Genomic DNA, 14,071 nt, shown 5'->3' with positions numbered 1-14,071 from the left:
ATATAGCTACTAAAAGTTCTGAATTAACGTAAGTGGCTTACATTATATTTCTATTAGACAGTACTGCTTTAGACAACATGTATAAAATCAAAACTTTTTAAAAGTCGGCTTCTTTAAGGTATAATTTACATGCGATAAAATGCAGTCTTTTATGAGTATAGGTCTATAAATTTTGACAAACATATGTAGTCATGTAACAACCAGCACAATTGGGACATAAAATATTTTCATCACCCCAAGAAGTTCCTTCATGCTCCTCTGTCAACTCACAATTCCTACCTCCAAACCCTGACAACTCTGTCGTCTGTCCCTATAGCTTTGCCAATTCTAGAATGTCATATAATTGGAATAATATAGCATGTAGACTTTTGAATCTGATAAAATCAAATTTTAAATACTACAGTACTCTCCTGGCACTAAAGGATGATTCTCATTCTGATATTTCCTTGTATTATGAACATTTTGCCAAGGCCTAGTTTTCATTATTCTACTTCCAAAACCGAGCTTTCTTCCTTGTCTCTACTACAGTAATTTATTTATACCACTAGAATACAACTGAGCAAATTGTATTATAGTTCTTTACATACAAGTTCTTCCTCACTAGACTGTAAGCCAGAAGCCTGACATCTAGACCAACTATGCTTTCCACCGGGTTAACTGCCTAATAAAATTCACAGTGCAAATAACAAGGCTAAGAAGATATTTGTTTTTAAAAAATTGATTTTGTATTATAAAAAAGGAAAAGAAAAACAAAAAGAATTGAGTCATGCAGAATTTTATCCTCTAGATTAGATGTCTACTTTTACTGAGGTCTCAAAACAGGATATTAGCCTCTAGAGGATCCAAGAACTACAATGCCATCTAACCAGGTGCAAATGCTAGTGGAGATTTAACTTACACTAATATTTTTACCCAGATTGCTATTGATTTTGTCAGGACTTGCCAACAAAGTTGAATAAATTTGGAGCAGTCTGCCTAGCACCATTTTTCTCATAAACTCTGTTACTTCTGGTACATGATTTTACAGAACATAAAAGCTTTCAGGAACACCTGTATTACATTACAGTAGGAAATTTACCACGTGAAGGTAAAGACACAAATCCGATGGCTCTATCTGAAAGGTCAGATATCTGTAATCATTAATTTTCATATAAATATACGAAGTATAACAAGTCTTTGTTTTAAGTAAATAAATAAATTGTACAACTTTAAATCTTTCAAATACTTACTGAAGTCTCCAGTAAGAAAAACTCCTTCTGCTCCTGGGGCCCATTCTTTGCAGTATAAACCACCATCGGCACATCTGTGGACACCAAATGATTCATAACCTCTGGAAAATTTATCAATACCACCTTCGTTCTCTCCGATGTTGTTCAAAGTCTCGTTAAACCGCTTATACCTTTGAAAAAGTGCAAAAGAAGGAAGTTAGAAAATAAAATCATCTTCCAAGAAAGCTACTGTCATTAAGTAAATGCTTTATTTACTCTTCTTCAGAAAAAGAAAAGAAAAAAAATATTAAGGAGGAATAATGTGAATAATTTCACATAAGGTAGCAATTACCTCACACGATAAAATCATTCTTATCTCAAACTGAAGCAATCTAACATGTTTTGGTAATTTCATGCATTTTGGTATAAGAGAGAAAATACAATTGTTCTATATTCCATGAAATTTTTAAAAAATCAGCATTATAGCAACTTATATGTCAAAATGGTATGATGAAGGAGCATCCCTATGTGTCTCTCTTCTAACCCCTAAGAAAATAAAAGAAAAATAGTCAAAAGCCAGAAAGATAAATAAACTTACTCTACAACAGGGTTTGGCTGACTTTTCCTGTTAAAGGATAGATAGTAAATTGGTCCACTTCACAACAACTCAACTATCTCTCTGAAGCATGAAAACTGCTGCAGACAAGATGTAAATGAATGGGAATGGCTGATGCCAATGACACTTATTTACAAAACAGTTATTGGTCAAATTTGGCCTATGGGCTGTAGTTTGCCTCGTCTGGCCTGTATCAACTAATAAGCATGGAAAGAACTACTACATCATGTCAAACTGTAAAAGCTAGTGGCCACGAGAAGAAGTCGAAGATTCCTCCCCTAGGAGGAACAAGAGTAGCACATGGTTGTTCCTGACCCTCTCCCAGAGCCAGAGTCCAAACAGCTATGCCAACAAAACACTACTATTGTCACTAATACCAACAGATCTAGGGAGAAGCTATGACAAAACAGGTAAAACTGAAGTGAGGCAGGTGGTAGGTGCTTTTTGTCAGAAGTGAAGGTTCCAGAACAATGAACTGAGCAATGCTAATAAGCTTCCTTGCACTTGCCCAGACCCTGAGGGGTAAGCAATAAAAGTCCCAGAAAGATGACATGAATCCAAGTAGGGGATATACAGGGAATATTTCACTATATTTCAACTTAATTAAAACACAACAGGGGTGCCTGAATGGCTCAATCGGTTAAGAGTCTGCCTTTGGCTCAGGTCATGATTCCAGCGTCCTGGGATGGAGCCCTGGGTCAGCCTCCCCTGCTTAGCAGGGAGCCTGCTTCTCCCTCTCCCCTACCCCTGCTCCTGTGCTCTCTCTCGCTCTCTCTCTAATAATAAATAAATAAAATCTTTAAAAAACTGAACTCAATAAAAATAAGAGATGTGGAAAAAAAATAAAAGATGAGGGATTATATGACAAAACAATAGACTGAGAGGTAAAATGAGACCCCTAGACTTAAAGAAACAAAAGGAGGAAAAAAATGTATCACTGGAAAATAATAAATTAGAACTGGCAAAAAACAAAATGCACATATAATAAAAATAGCAAATTATTAAATGAATAATGAATTGGAAATTTATATAATTGGAGAAAAAGGCAAAGAAGTGGAGTATATTAAAGAAGCTAAGAGGTACGCAAAATTGACAAAAATGATCTAAATAAGGATAGCTGCTGACTCCGAAGAACAAAACCAAATAAAATGATGTAAAAAATATAAAGCTGGAAAATTTTTCTCTCAGAATTAAATCTGCATATTTGGGGTACCTGGGCAGCTCAGTCGGTTAAGGGCTCGGCTCGGGTCATGATCTCCATCCAGGTCCTGGAATCGAGCCCGGTGTGGGGCACCATGCTCAATGTGGAGTCTGCTTATCCCTCTCCCTCTCCCTCTGCCCTGCCCCCCAGCTCATGCTCACTCTCTCTCTCAAATAAATAAAATCTTAAAAAAAAAAGAATTAAATTTGCATATTAAAAAAGAGCATGCTATGTTTGAAGAAAAATTTGGAAAACAAACACAAACACGCACATGTGCCAACACCTCCCAATTTAAGCTACTGAAATTCAGAGGATAAAGAAAGAACTCCTCAGACAACCAGTCATAAAAAAGCAAGCAGAGGGAGGTTTTAGTTTTTGTTTTGTTTTGTTTTTCCCAAAGGAACATTACACTAAAGACCAAAAGATAAAGCCAAGCCCACACATTTGTGAGAAGGAAAGGGAGTAATCTAATGGTATTTTATAAGGCAATTTCCTCAAACCTAAAGAATTCTTTAAATACTGTCAAATTAAAAAATAAATTTAAGTTTATTACACTAATAAACTATGGTTGAAGGGGAAAAAAAACAAAACTAGGTGATCAAAAGATTAAAAACATACACAGAGGAATTAAAAGTCATGGCAGCAGTGTTGCTGAACCCTGAGTCTTTAAATATAGAACCATAGCTAGACAACGGTGCATCTGTGTAAATGTGATAACAAAAAATAACCTCAATGATTAAAGTAAATTTTATTGTAAAAGAAACGAGATGAGTGAAAGGAAAACAGAAGAAAATACAGTGTACTTTTAAACCCCTTCACCTATTTTACCCATTGCCCCACCAACCTCCTCTCTGGCAACCACCATTTTTCTCTATATTTAAGAGTCCATTTTTTGTCTCTTTTCTTTGTTCATTTGTTTTCTTTGTTAAATTCCACATAGTAGTGAAATCATATGGCAGGTGTCTTTCTCTGACTGACTTATTTCACTTAGCATTCTAGGTCCATCCATGTTGTTGCAAATGACAAGATCTCATTATTTTTTTTTGGTATTAATTTAATTTAATTTTACTGTGTTATGTTAATCACCATACATTACATCATTAGTTTTTGATGTAGTGTTCCATGATTCATTGTTATGGCTGAGTAATATTCTATGTGTGTGTGTGTGTGTGTGTGTGTATTTTATGCGTGTGTGTATTTTATATACACACACATATAAACATACACACACACACACACACACACACACCACTTCTGTATCCTCTGTATCCATTCAACTATCAATAGACATTTGGGTTGGTTCCGTATCTTGGCTATTATAAATAATGCTGCAGTAAACGTAGGGGTACATATATCTTTTTGCATTAGTGTTTTCATTTCTTTTAGGTAAATGGCCCATAGTACAATTACTGGATCATATGGTAATTCTACTGTTAAGTTTTGGGGGAGCCTCCATACTGTTTCCACAGTGGCTGCACCAGCTTGCATTCCCACCAACTGTGCATGAGTTGTACTAGTTCTTCATATATTTTGGTTATGAATCCCTAATCAGATACATCATTTGAAATTATCTTCTCCTACTCAGGAGGGCTGCCTTTTGTTTGGATGATAGCTTCCTTTGTTGTGCAAAAGGTTTTTATTTTGCTGTAGTCCCAATAGTTTAATTAAGCTTTTGTTACCCTTGCCTGAGAGGACATATCTAGAAAAATATTTCTATGGCCAATGTCAAAGAAACTATTGCCTATATTTTCTTCTAGAAATGTTATGGTTTCCCATCTCACATTTAGGGCTTTAATCCATTTTCAGTTTATTTTTGTGTATGGTGTAAGAAAGTAGTCGAATTTCATTCTTTTGCATGTAGCTGTCCAGTTTTCCCAACACCATTTGCTGAAGAGACTGTCTTTTCCCACTACATATTCTTGTCTTCCATGTTGCAGATTAATTGGCCATAACAGTGTAGGTTTATTACTGGGCTTTGTATTCTGTTCCATTGATCTGTGTCTAATTTTGTGTCAGTGCCATACTATTTTGATTACTACAGCTTTATAGTATACCTTGAAATCTGGGATTGTGATACCTCCAGATTTGTTTTCCTTTTTTAAGATTGCTTTGTTATTTGGGGTCTTTTGTGGTTTGTACAAATTTTAGGATTATTTGCTCTAGTTCTGTGAAAAATGTTGTTGGTATTTTGATAGGGATTACATTAAATCTGTAAATTGCTCTGGACAGCATGGACATTTTAACAATATTCGTTCTCCAATCTATCAGCATGGAAGAGCTTTCCATTTCTTTGTGTCATCTTCAATTTCTTTCATCAGTGTTTTATAGTTTTCAGAGTACAGGTTTTCCCCTCCTTGGTTAAGTTTATCCCTAGGTATTTTATTCTTTTTGGTACTATTTGGTACTACTGTAAATGGCTTAAAGCCTTTGTTGACGGATGTACACTCCAGAAAACAACATTTTTGAGTATAAAGGAAGATGTATATAAATATCAGACATTTCTTTCATTTCACTTCAGTTTCTTTGTTTCAAATAAATTTAAGTTAAATTTAACACATATTTTTCTCATGTTTCATTATATTATTTCTGTCTGTCAAGATATTTCTCTACTCTCCTACCTATATGTAAGCATATAAATATCAGGAATAATGTTCCCCAAATATTAGTGACAATTTTTTTTCATGGGGTTTCTTTTTACTTTCTCCCTTGCATTGCTCCAATAATTTACAACAAATAAGTACCATTTAAATAAAAAATGGGTTGTGAGACTGAGCACCGCATCAGGCTCCGTGCTCAGCGGGGAGTCTGCTTGAGATTCTCTCTCTCCTCTCCCTCTGTCCCTCCCCCATGTGCTAGCACACTCTCTCTCTAAAAAATAAACCTTTAAAAAAAACAAAACAAAACCAATAGTTCACAAAAAAATACAAATGGCCAATAAACATATGAAAAGATGTTCCAATTCATATGTAACTGAAGAAGTGCAAATCCTAAACTTGAAAAGTATAGCACAGAGAAAAAGACGTTCTCAAAGACTGTTTGGTATGATATAAACTAGAGAACAATTTGGCATCAGCTATGAAAATTTCAAAATCACAAAGTAATCCCATTTTTAGAAATTTATGCTTTGGATCTATAGAACAAGGAAGGAAGGCCATCTATGGTGTGCAGTGATAATCATTATGGCACTATTTATGACACCAAGCCATGGAAAATAACCTACCAGATCAACAACTGGGAGACTAGTTGAATAAACGGTGGAACATCCAAACAATAAATTACACAAGAGTCTTTAAGAGGAATGAGGAAGAGAGAAATGGGCTGACATGCAAAGATGCCCCAAATGGGTTGCTTTTAGGGAAAGAAGTTATAGAAGTCTTCCACAAAGCAGTTATTTGCATAAAGAAAATATAGATATAGCTATGAATGGCATGCAGATCCATTTTCACAGGGCCTCTTCCTCAGTTCCAGGGCTGGGGTTCCAATGGCCTGAGGTGGGCAGGGGCCTTAAGACTTCCTAATGCCACCATAGTCACCGCATTTGCTTCAATGTCAGCAAAACTATGCCATATAATCAGATCAACGGAGTGAAGTGGCTTACAGGAGTGGTAGGTGTGGGTGGGAATATTTCATATATGAGCCCCTCTTGTGTTGTTAACTGATATTTGACACTATGTTACATTAGCATCAGGTGTACAACTTCTCATTCGATAGACAGGTTTACTATGCTATCTATGTGATTATGCTATCCTACCATAACTGCCGCAATATCTGTCACCGCAAAACACTATTGCAACATTCTGCCTATAACTGTACCTTTTGTTCCCGTGACTTATTCATTCCCTAATTGGAAGCCTGCACCTCTCACTCCTCTTCACCCATTTTGCCCATCCTACTACCCCCCGCTCCTCTGGCAACCACCCGTTTGTTCTCTGTATTTATAGGTCTATTTCTGCTTTTTGTTTGTTCATTTATTTTTTAGATTTCACATATAAGTGAAATCATATGGTATTTGTCATTCTCTGACTTTCTTCACTTAGCTATCCATGTAGTCGCAAATGGCAACTGAGTAATATCCTCATCCCTTCTCATGACTGAGTAATATTCCATTGTGTATGTGTATACACACCACGTTTTCCTTATTCATTTATCTATTGATGGACAACTAGGTTCCTTCCATACCTTAGCTATCGTAAATAACGCAGTAAACACAGGGTGTATATATCTTTTTGAATCAGCCTTTTTGTTTTCTTTGGGTAAATATCCAGTAGTGGAATTATTGAATTGTATGGTATTTCTATTTTTAATTTTTTCAGGAGCTTCCATACTGTTCCACAGAGGCTGCACCAATTTGCATTCCCACCAAGAGTACACAAGGCTTCCTTTTTCTCCACATCCGTGTCAACACTTGTTATTTGTCTCTTTGATACTAGCCATTCTGACAGGTGTAAGATGATATCTCATGGTTTTGATTTGCACTTCCCTGATGATTAGTGATGTTGAGCATCTTCTCATGAGCATCTTTTGATAGTCTGTTGGCTATCTGTATGTCTTCTTTAGAAAAATGTCTATTTGGGTCCTCTGCACATTTTTAATCAAATTATTTGGGGATTTTTGGTGTTGAGTTGCCTCTTTGTATTATATACATACCCAATACATACAAATACACACACATACATGCACACACATCCATGGTGTTATAAGTATAAAAATTATATTTAGTCCATGATCTGAAACAAATTAGCTTTTAACAAAATGACATGACCCCAGTCTCATTGACAGCCCTTACCCCAAGGGACACAAACTGAACCACCCACAGAAACCAGAGAAGTATCACATATATTGAGGAGCTGCCCCACATAAAGAAATACAGAAGTGTGAGCCTGATGAGAAAAGATGAAGGTGCCCTTAGAGTAGAGAAAACAATACAGAAAGGAACTCTCATAAGATGGAAAGTACAAACCCCATTGAAAAACAAAAGCTCCTATTTAATAGCTACAGCCCATTGTTACCAAGTGTGATTTGCCAGATCAAATAGTTATTCAAGAATCAAAAAAATCTGAGATTTTTCTATGAACTCTCCCTAATTTAAATATTGGCAATGTTTCAAAAATCCTTAAAATACTGACCTGGACAAAAAAAAAAAAAGGTCTATACATATAATGAGATACTAGTATGCAAACCCTCTCATAGTCTCAAAGTCCTATGAGAAAATGTGTTTTTTTGTTTTTTGTTTGTTTGTTTTGTGTTTACTTCTTACGAATATTGTTAAGCTGTAATTTGTGGGTATATGAAAACTCTAACCCATATTAAACAACATAACAACATTCCATAAAATGATCAAACTGTAAGGAACAATCAACAAAATTAATTTGGACTTAGAGTGAAAAGAATAAAAACACATATATACATAACACAAGGAACATTACAGATTAAAAAAAGATACAACTCTGGGAGGTTAAACAAATGCGGTAATAATTTTATTGTTAAGGTGAGCCTAATATCTTAAAAACACACTTCAGATCTAAGGTTTAAGTTTACAAAAAAATCATTTCATAAGAACTTTCATAAAATATGTACAAATGTCCCATTTACTAAAATTTCAACGGAAATAGGATTATAGCATTATATTACTTTAACTAAATATCTTGACTTCCCTCAAGGTCAGCCCTATAGCTTCTGATACAGAAATACACATTCCACTTTGAAATCGCTGTGGCTCAAAAAAGAAAATGCCTGAGGACACAGCAAGCTCATCATGCCTGTGCCCTCTCCTACTACAGTCATCTCTCTTAATATTTTGCTATGAATTTATAGGATATTTAAAAACTAGGTCAAATTCTTAGTAACCAAAGAACATAAAATGAAGTTAGTATAGCAACTAGCATTTTGTACAGATATAGATTTGATCTCTACACTGATGTTTTTAATCCTTTTTACAAAGGAAGAAACAGAGGCACAGCTAAATATGCTAAGTTGTCCAAGGTCAAGAAGGTAAGGAGCAACAGAGATGAAGCATCATTTATCACAAAAGGTATACTTTAAGTGAATCAAGAGACAAAAATCTCAAATTAAACGTCACATTTTCTTTTTAAAGAAAGTCCTTAAAATTTCATTCATAAAGCTATTCATCTTTTAATTAAGAGAATCAGCTTTGTCTTTAGAAATAAAGTGCAGATTATATCCTGTTACATACTATATGTGACTTTGAACAAGTCACTTAACCTCCCTTTTCCTTAATTTCTTCCCCTGTTAAATGGGAGAAACATATAGGTTCTAAGGAATCAATGAAATCACACTGGGAGCCATCCCCACAGTAGCCAGCAAGCGCTCAGTAATTGTTGGTTGCAACTTCAGTGAGGGGCAATGCTGTAGGATACTTTTTATCTTTTTTTATTTATAGCACTGATTTAGATTTTAATATATATGTTAATTATTAGCAAACATCAAGGGTTTTTCCCCTCAAATTCCAGAAGTGTTTAAGAATCTTTACCATTTTTTTCCTGTTGTGGAAATTACAAATAAAGGCATACTAACACATAGCACATACTAAGTACTCCATATTGACTTGAATGCACGGAATATGGAAAGTTTGGAAAAAAATTAAATAGATTGGATTGACGGGGGTGAGACAGTTATTTTACAGAGGCAACAGGAGTAAATTTGGAAAAAAAAAAAAAGAAACAAACTGAAACCTTTGCTCTCCTGGAAGATAATTCATCCTAGATCAGTACTGAATTTCTAATTTCAGGCAGAGTTGTGAACATAAGAGATAGGTCAAGAGAGATGGATCATACCTTATCTAGAAACGTCTAGGATGTAGAATCCTTTCTCAAGTGTTTCTGAGTGGTCCTGAAACCTAAGGAACCCATGGGGGAAATTCCTTCCCTGCTAGCTTAATTTTCAAGATTTTTTTTTAAATTTTTTATTGTTATGTTAATCACCATATATTACATCATTAGTTTTTGGTGCAGTGTTCCATGATTCATTGTTTGTTCATAACACCCAGTGCTCCATGCAGAACGTGCCCTCCTCAATACCCATCACCAGGCTAACCCATCCCCCTACCCCCCTCCCCTCTAGAACCCTCAGTTTGTTATTCAGAGTCCATCATCTCTCATGGTTCGTCTCCCCCTCTGACATACTCCCCTTTTCTTCCTCTCCTGTTATCTTCTTCTTTTTCTTTTTTCTTAAAATATGTTGCGTTATTTGTTTCAGAAGTACAGAACTGTGATTCAACAGTCTTGCACAATTCACAGCGCTCACCGTAGCACATACCCTCCCCAATGTCTATCACCCAGCCACCCCATCCCTCCCACCCCCAACCACTCCAGTAACACTCAGTTTCTTTCCTGGGATTAAGAATTCCTCATATCAGTGAGGTCATGTGATACATGTCTTTCTCTGATTGACTTATTTCACTCAGCATAACACCCTCCAGTTCCATCCACGTCGTTGCAAATGGCAAGATCTCATTCCTTTTGATGGCTGCATAATATTCCATTGTGTATATATACCACATCTTCTTTATCCATTCATCTGTCGATGGGCATCTTGGCTCTTTCCACAGTTTGGCTATGGTGGACATTGCTGCTATAAACATTGGGGTACACGTACCCCTTCGGGTCCCTACATTTGTATCTTTGTGGTAAATACCCAGTAGTGCAATTGCTGGATCGAACGGTAGCTCTAATTTCAACTGTTTGAGGAACCTCCATACTGTTTTCCAGAGGGGTTGCACCAGCTTGCATTCCCACCAACAGTATAGGAGGGTTCCCCTTTCTCCACATCCCCGCCAACATCTGTCGTTCCCTGACTTGTTAATTTTAGCCATTCTGACGGGTGTGAGGTGGTATCTCATTGAGGTTTTGATTTGGATTTCCCTGATGCCGAGCGATGTGGAGCACTTTTTCATGTGCCTGTTGGCCATTTGGATGTCTTCTTTGGAGAAATGTCTGTTCATGTCTTCTGCCCATTTCTTGATTGGATTATTTGTTCTTTGGGTGTTGAGTTTGATAAGTTCTTTATAGATTTTGGATACTAGCCCTTTATCTGATATGTCATTTGCAAATATTTTCTCCCATTCTGTCGGTTGTCTTTTGGTTTTGTGGACTGTTTCTTTTGCTGTGCAAAAGCTTTTTATCTTGATGAAATCCCAAGAGTTCATTTTTGCCCTGGCTTCCCATGCCTTTGGCGATGTTTCTAGGAAGAAGTTGCTGCGGCTAAGGTCGAAAAGGTTGCTACCTGTGTTTTCCTTTAGGATTTGGATGGACTCCTGTCTCACGTTTAGGTCTTTCAACCATTTGGAGTCTATTTTTGTGTGTGGTGTAAGGAAATGGTCCAGTTTCATTCTTCTGCATGTGGCTGTCCAATTTTCCCAACACCATTTGTTGAAGAGACTGTCTCTTTTCCATTGGACATTCTTTCCTGCTTTGTCAAAGATAAGTTGACCATAGAGTTGAGGGTCCATTTCTGGGCTCTCGATTCTGTTCCATTGATCGATGTGTCTGTTTTTGTGCCAGTACCATACTGTCTTGATGATGACAGCTTTGTAATAGAGCTGGAAGTCCGGAATTGTGATGCCGCCAGCTTTGCTTTTCTTTTTCAGTATTCCTCTGGCTATTCTGGGTCTCTTCTGGATCCATACAAATTTTAGGATTATTTGTTCCATTTCTTTGAAAAAAGTGGATGGTATTTTGATGGGGATTGCATTGAATGTGTAGATTGCTCTAGGTAGCATTGACATCTTCACAATGTTGATTCTCCCAATCCATGAGCATGGAACGTTTTTCCATTTCTTTGTGTCTTCTTCAATTTCTTTCATGAGTATTTTATAGTTTTCTGAGTACAGATCCTTTGCCTCTTTGGTTAGATTTATTCCTAGGTATCTAATGGTTTTGGGTGCAATTGTAAATGGGATCGACTCCTTGATTTGTCTCTCTTCTGTCTTGTTGTTGGTGTATAGGAATGCCACTGATTTCTGTGCATTGATTTTATATCCTGCTACTTTACTGAATTCCTGTATGAGTTCTAGCAGTTTTGGGGTGGAGTCTTTTGGGTTTTCCACATACAGTATCATATCATCTGCAAAGAGTGAGAGTTTGACTTCCTCTTTGTTGATTTGGATGCCTTTGATTTCTTTTTGTTGTCTAATTGCTGTGGCTAGGACTTCTAATACTATGTTGAATAGCAGTGGTGAGAGTGGACATCCCTGCCGCGTTCCTGACCTTAGGGGAAAAGCTCTCAGCCTTTCCCCATTGAGAATGATATTCGCTGTAGGTTTTTCATAGATGGCTTTTATGATATTGAGGTATGTGCCCTCTATCCCTATACTCTGAAGAGTTTTGATCAAGAAAGGATGCTGTACTTTGTCAAATGCTTTTTCTGCATCTATTGAGAGGATCATATGATTCTTGTTCTTTCTTTTGTTAATGTATTGTATCACGTTGATTGATTTGCGGATGCTGAACCAGCCTTGCAGCCCAGGGATAAATCCCACTTGGTCGTGGTGAATAATCCTTTTAATGTACTGTTGGATCCTATTGGCTAGTATTTTGGTGAGAATTTTTGCATCCATGTTCATCAAGGATATTGGTCTGTAATTCTCTTTTTTGATGGGGTCTTTGTCTGGTTTTGGGATCAAGGTAATGCTGGCCTCATAAAATGAGTTTGGAAGTTTCCCTTCCATTTCTATTTTTTGGAACAGTTTCAGGAGAATAGGTATTAATTCTTCTTGAAATGTCTGATAGAATTCCCCTGGGAAGCCATCTGGCCCTGGGCTTTTGTTTCTTGGGAGATTTTTGATGACTGTTTCAATTTCCGTAGTGGTTATAGGTCTGTTCAGGTTTTCTATTTCTTCCTGGTTCAATTTTGGTAGTTGATACATCTCTAGGAATGCACCCATTTCTTCCAGGTTATCTAATTTGCTGGCATAGAGTTGCTCATAATATGTTCTTATAATTGTTTGTATTTCTTTGGTGTTGCTTGTGATCTCTCCTCTTTCCTTCATGATTTTGTTGATTTGGGTCATTTCTCTTTTCTTTTTGATCAGTCTGGCCAGGGGTTTATCAATCTTGTTAATTCTTTCAAAGAACCAGCTCCTAGTTTCGTTGATCTGTTCTACTGTTCTTTTGGTTTCTAGTTCATTGATTTCTGCTCTGATCTTTATGATTCCTCTTCTCCTGCTGGGTTTAGGCTTTATTTGCTGTTCTTTCTCCAGCTCCTTTAGGTGTAGGGTTAGGTTGTGTATTTGAGACCTTTCTTGTTTCTTGAGAAAGGCTTGTATTGCTATATACTTTCCTCTCAGGACTGCCTTTGCTGTATCCCAAAGATTTTGAACAGTTGTGTTTTCATTTTCATTGGTTTCCATGAATTTTTTTAATTCTTCTTTAATTTCTTGGTTGACCCATTCATTCTTTAGTAGGATGCTCTTTAGCCTCCATGTATTTGAGTTCTTTCTGACTTTCCTCTTGTGGTTGAGTTCTAGTTTCAAAGCATTGTGGTCTGAAAATATGCAGGGAATGATCCCAATCTTTTGGTACCGGTTGAGACCTGATTTGTGACCTAGGATGTGATCAATTCTGGAGAATGTTCCATGGGCACTAGAGAAGAATGTGTATTCCTTTGCTTTGGGATGGAATGTTCTGAATATATCTGTGAAGTCCATTTGGTCCAGTGTGTCATTTAAAGTCTTTATTTCCTTGTTGATCTTTTGCTTAGATGATCTGTCCATTTCAGTCAGAGGGGTGTTAAAGTCCCCCACTATTATTGTATTGTTGTCAATGTGTTTCTTTGCTTTTGTTATTAATTGCCTTATATAATTGGCTGCTCCCATGTTCGGGGCATAGATATTTACAATTGTTAGATCTTCTTGTTGGATAGACCCTTTAATTAGGATATAGTGTCCTTCCTCATCTCTTATTACAGTCTTTGTTTTAAAATCGAGTTTGTCTGATATAAGGATTGCCACCCCAGCTTTCTTTTGGTGTCCATTAGCATGGTAAATTGTTTTCCACCCCCTCACTTTCAATCTGGGGGTGTCTTTGGGTC

At 36.6% G+C, this 14,071-nt stretch overlaps 1 protein-coding gene across 1 annotated transcript in view; it reads right to left on the bottom strand.

Annotated features, from left to right (window-relative positions):
* Nucleotides 1–14,071, bottom strand: part of GBE1 (1,4-alpha-glucan branching enzyme 1) — a 286,744-nt gene that overhangs the window by 226,390 nt on the left and 46,283 nt on the right. The window contains exon 2 of the mRNA XM_027582988.2: nucleotides 1,230–1,399. Within this exon, the coding sequence (XP_027438789.1) occupies nucleotides 1,230–1,399 (170 nt within the window). The remainder of the gene's footprint in view (nucleotides 1–1,229; nucleotides 1,400–14,071) is intronic.

The sequence above is a fragment of the Zalophus californianus genome, chromosome 1, assembly GCF_009762305.2.
Source record: "Zalophus californianus isolate mZalCal1 chromosome 1, mZalCal1.pri.v2, whole genome shotgun sequence".
NCBI classification, from domain to species: Eukaryota; Metazoa; Chordata; class Mammalia; order Carnivora; family Otariidae; genus Zalophus; species Zalophus californianus.
Note: the sequence above shows the minus strand (reverse complement) of the source record. Positions and strands in the feature narration are given on the sequence as shown.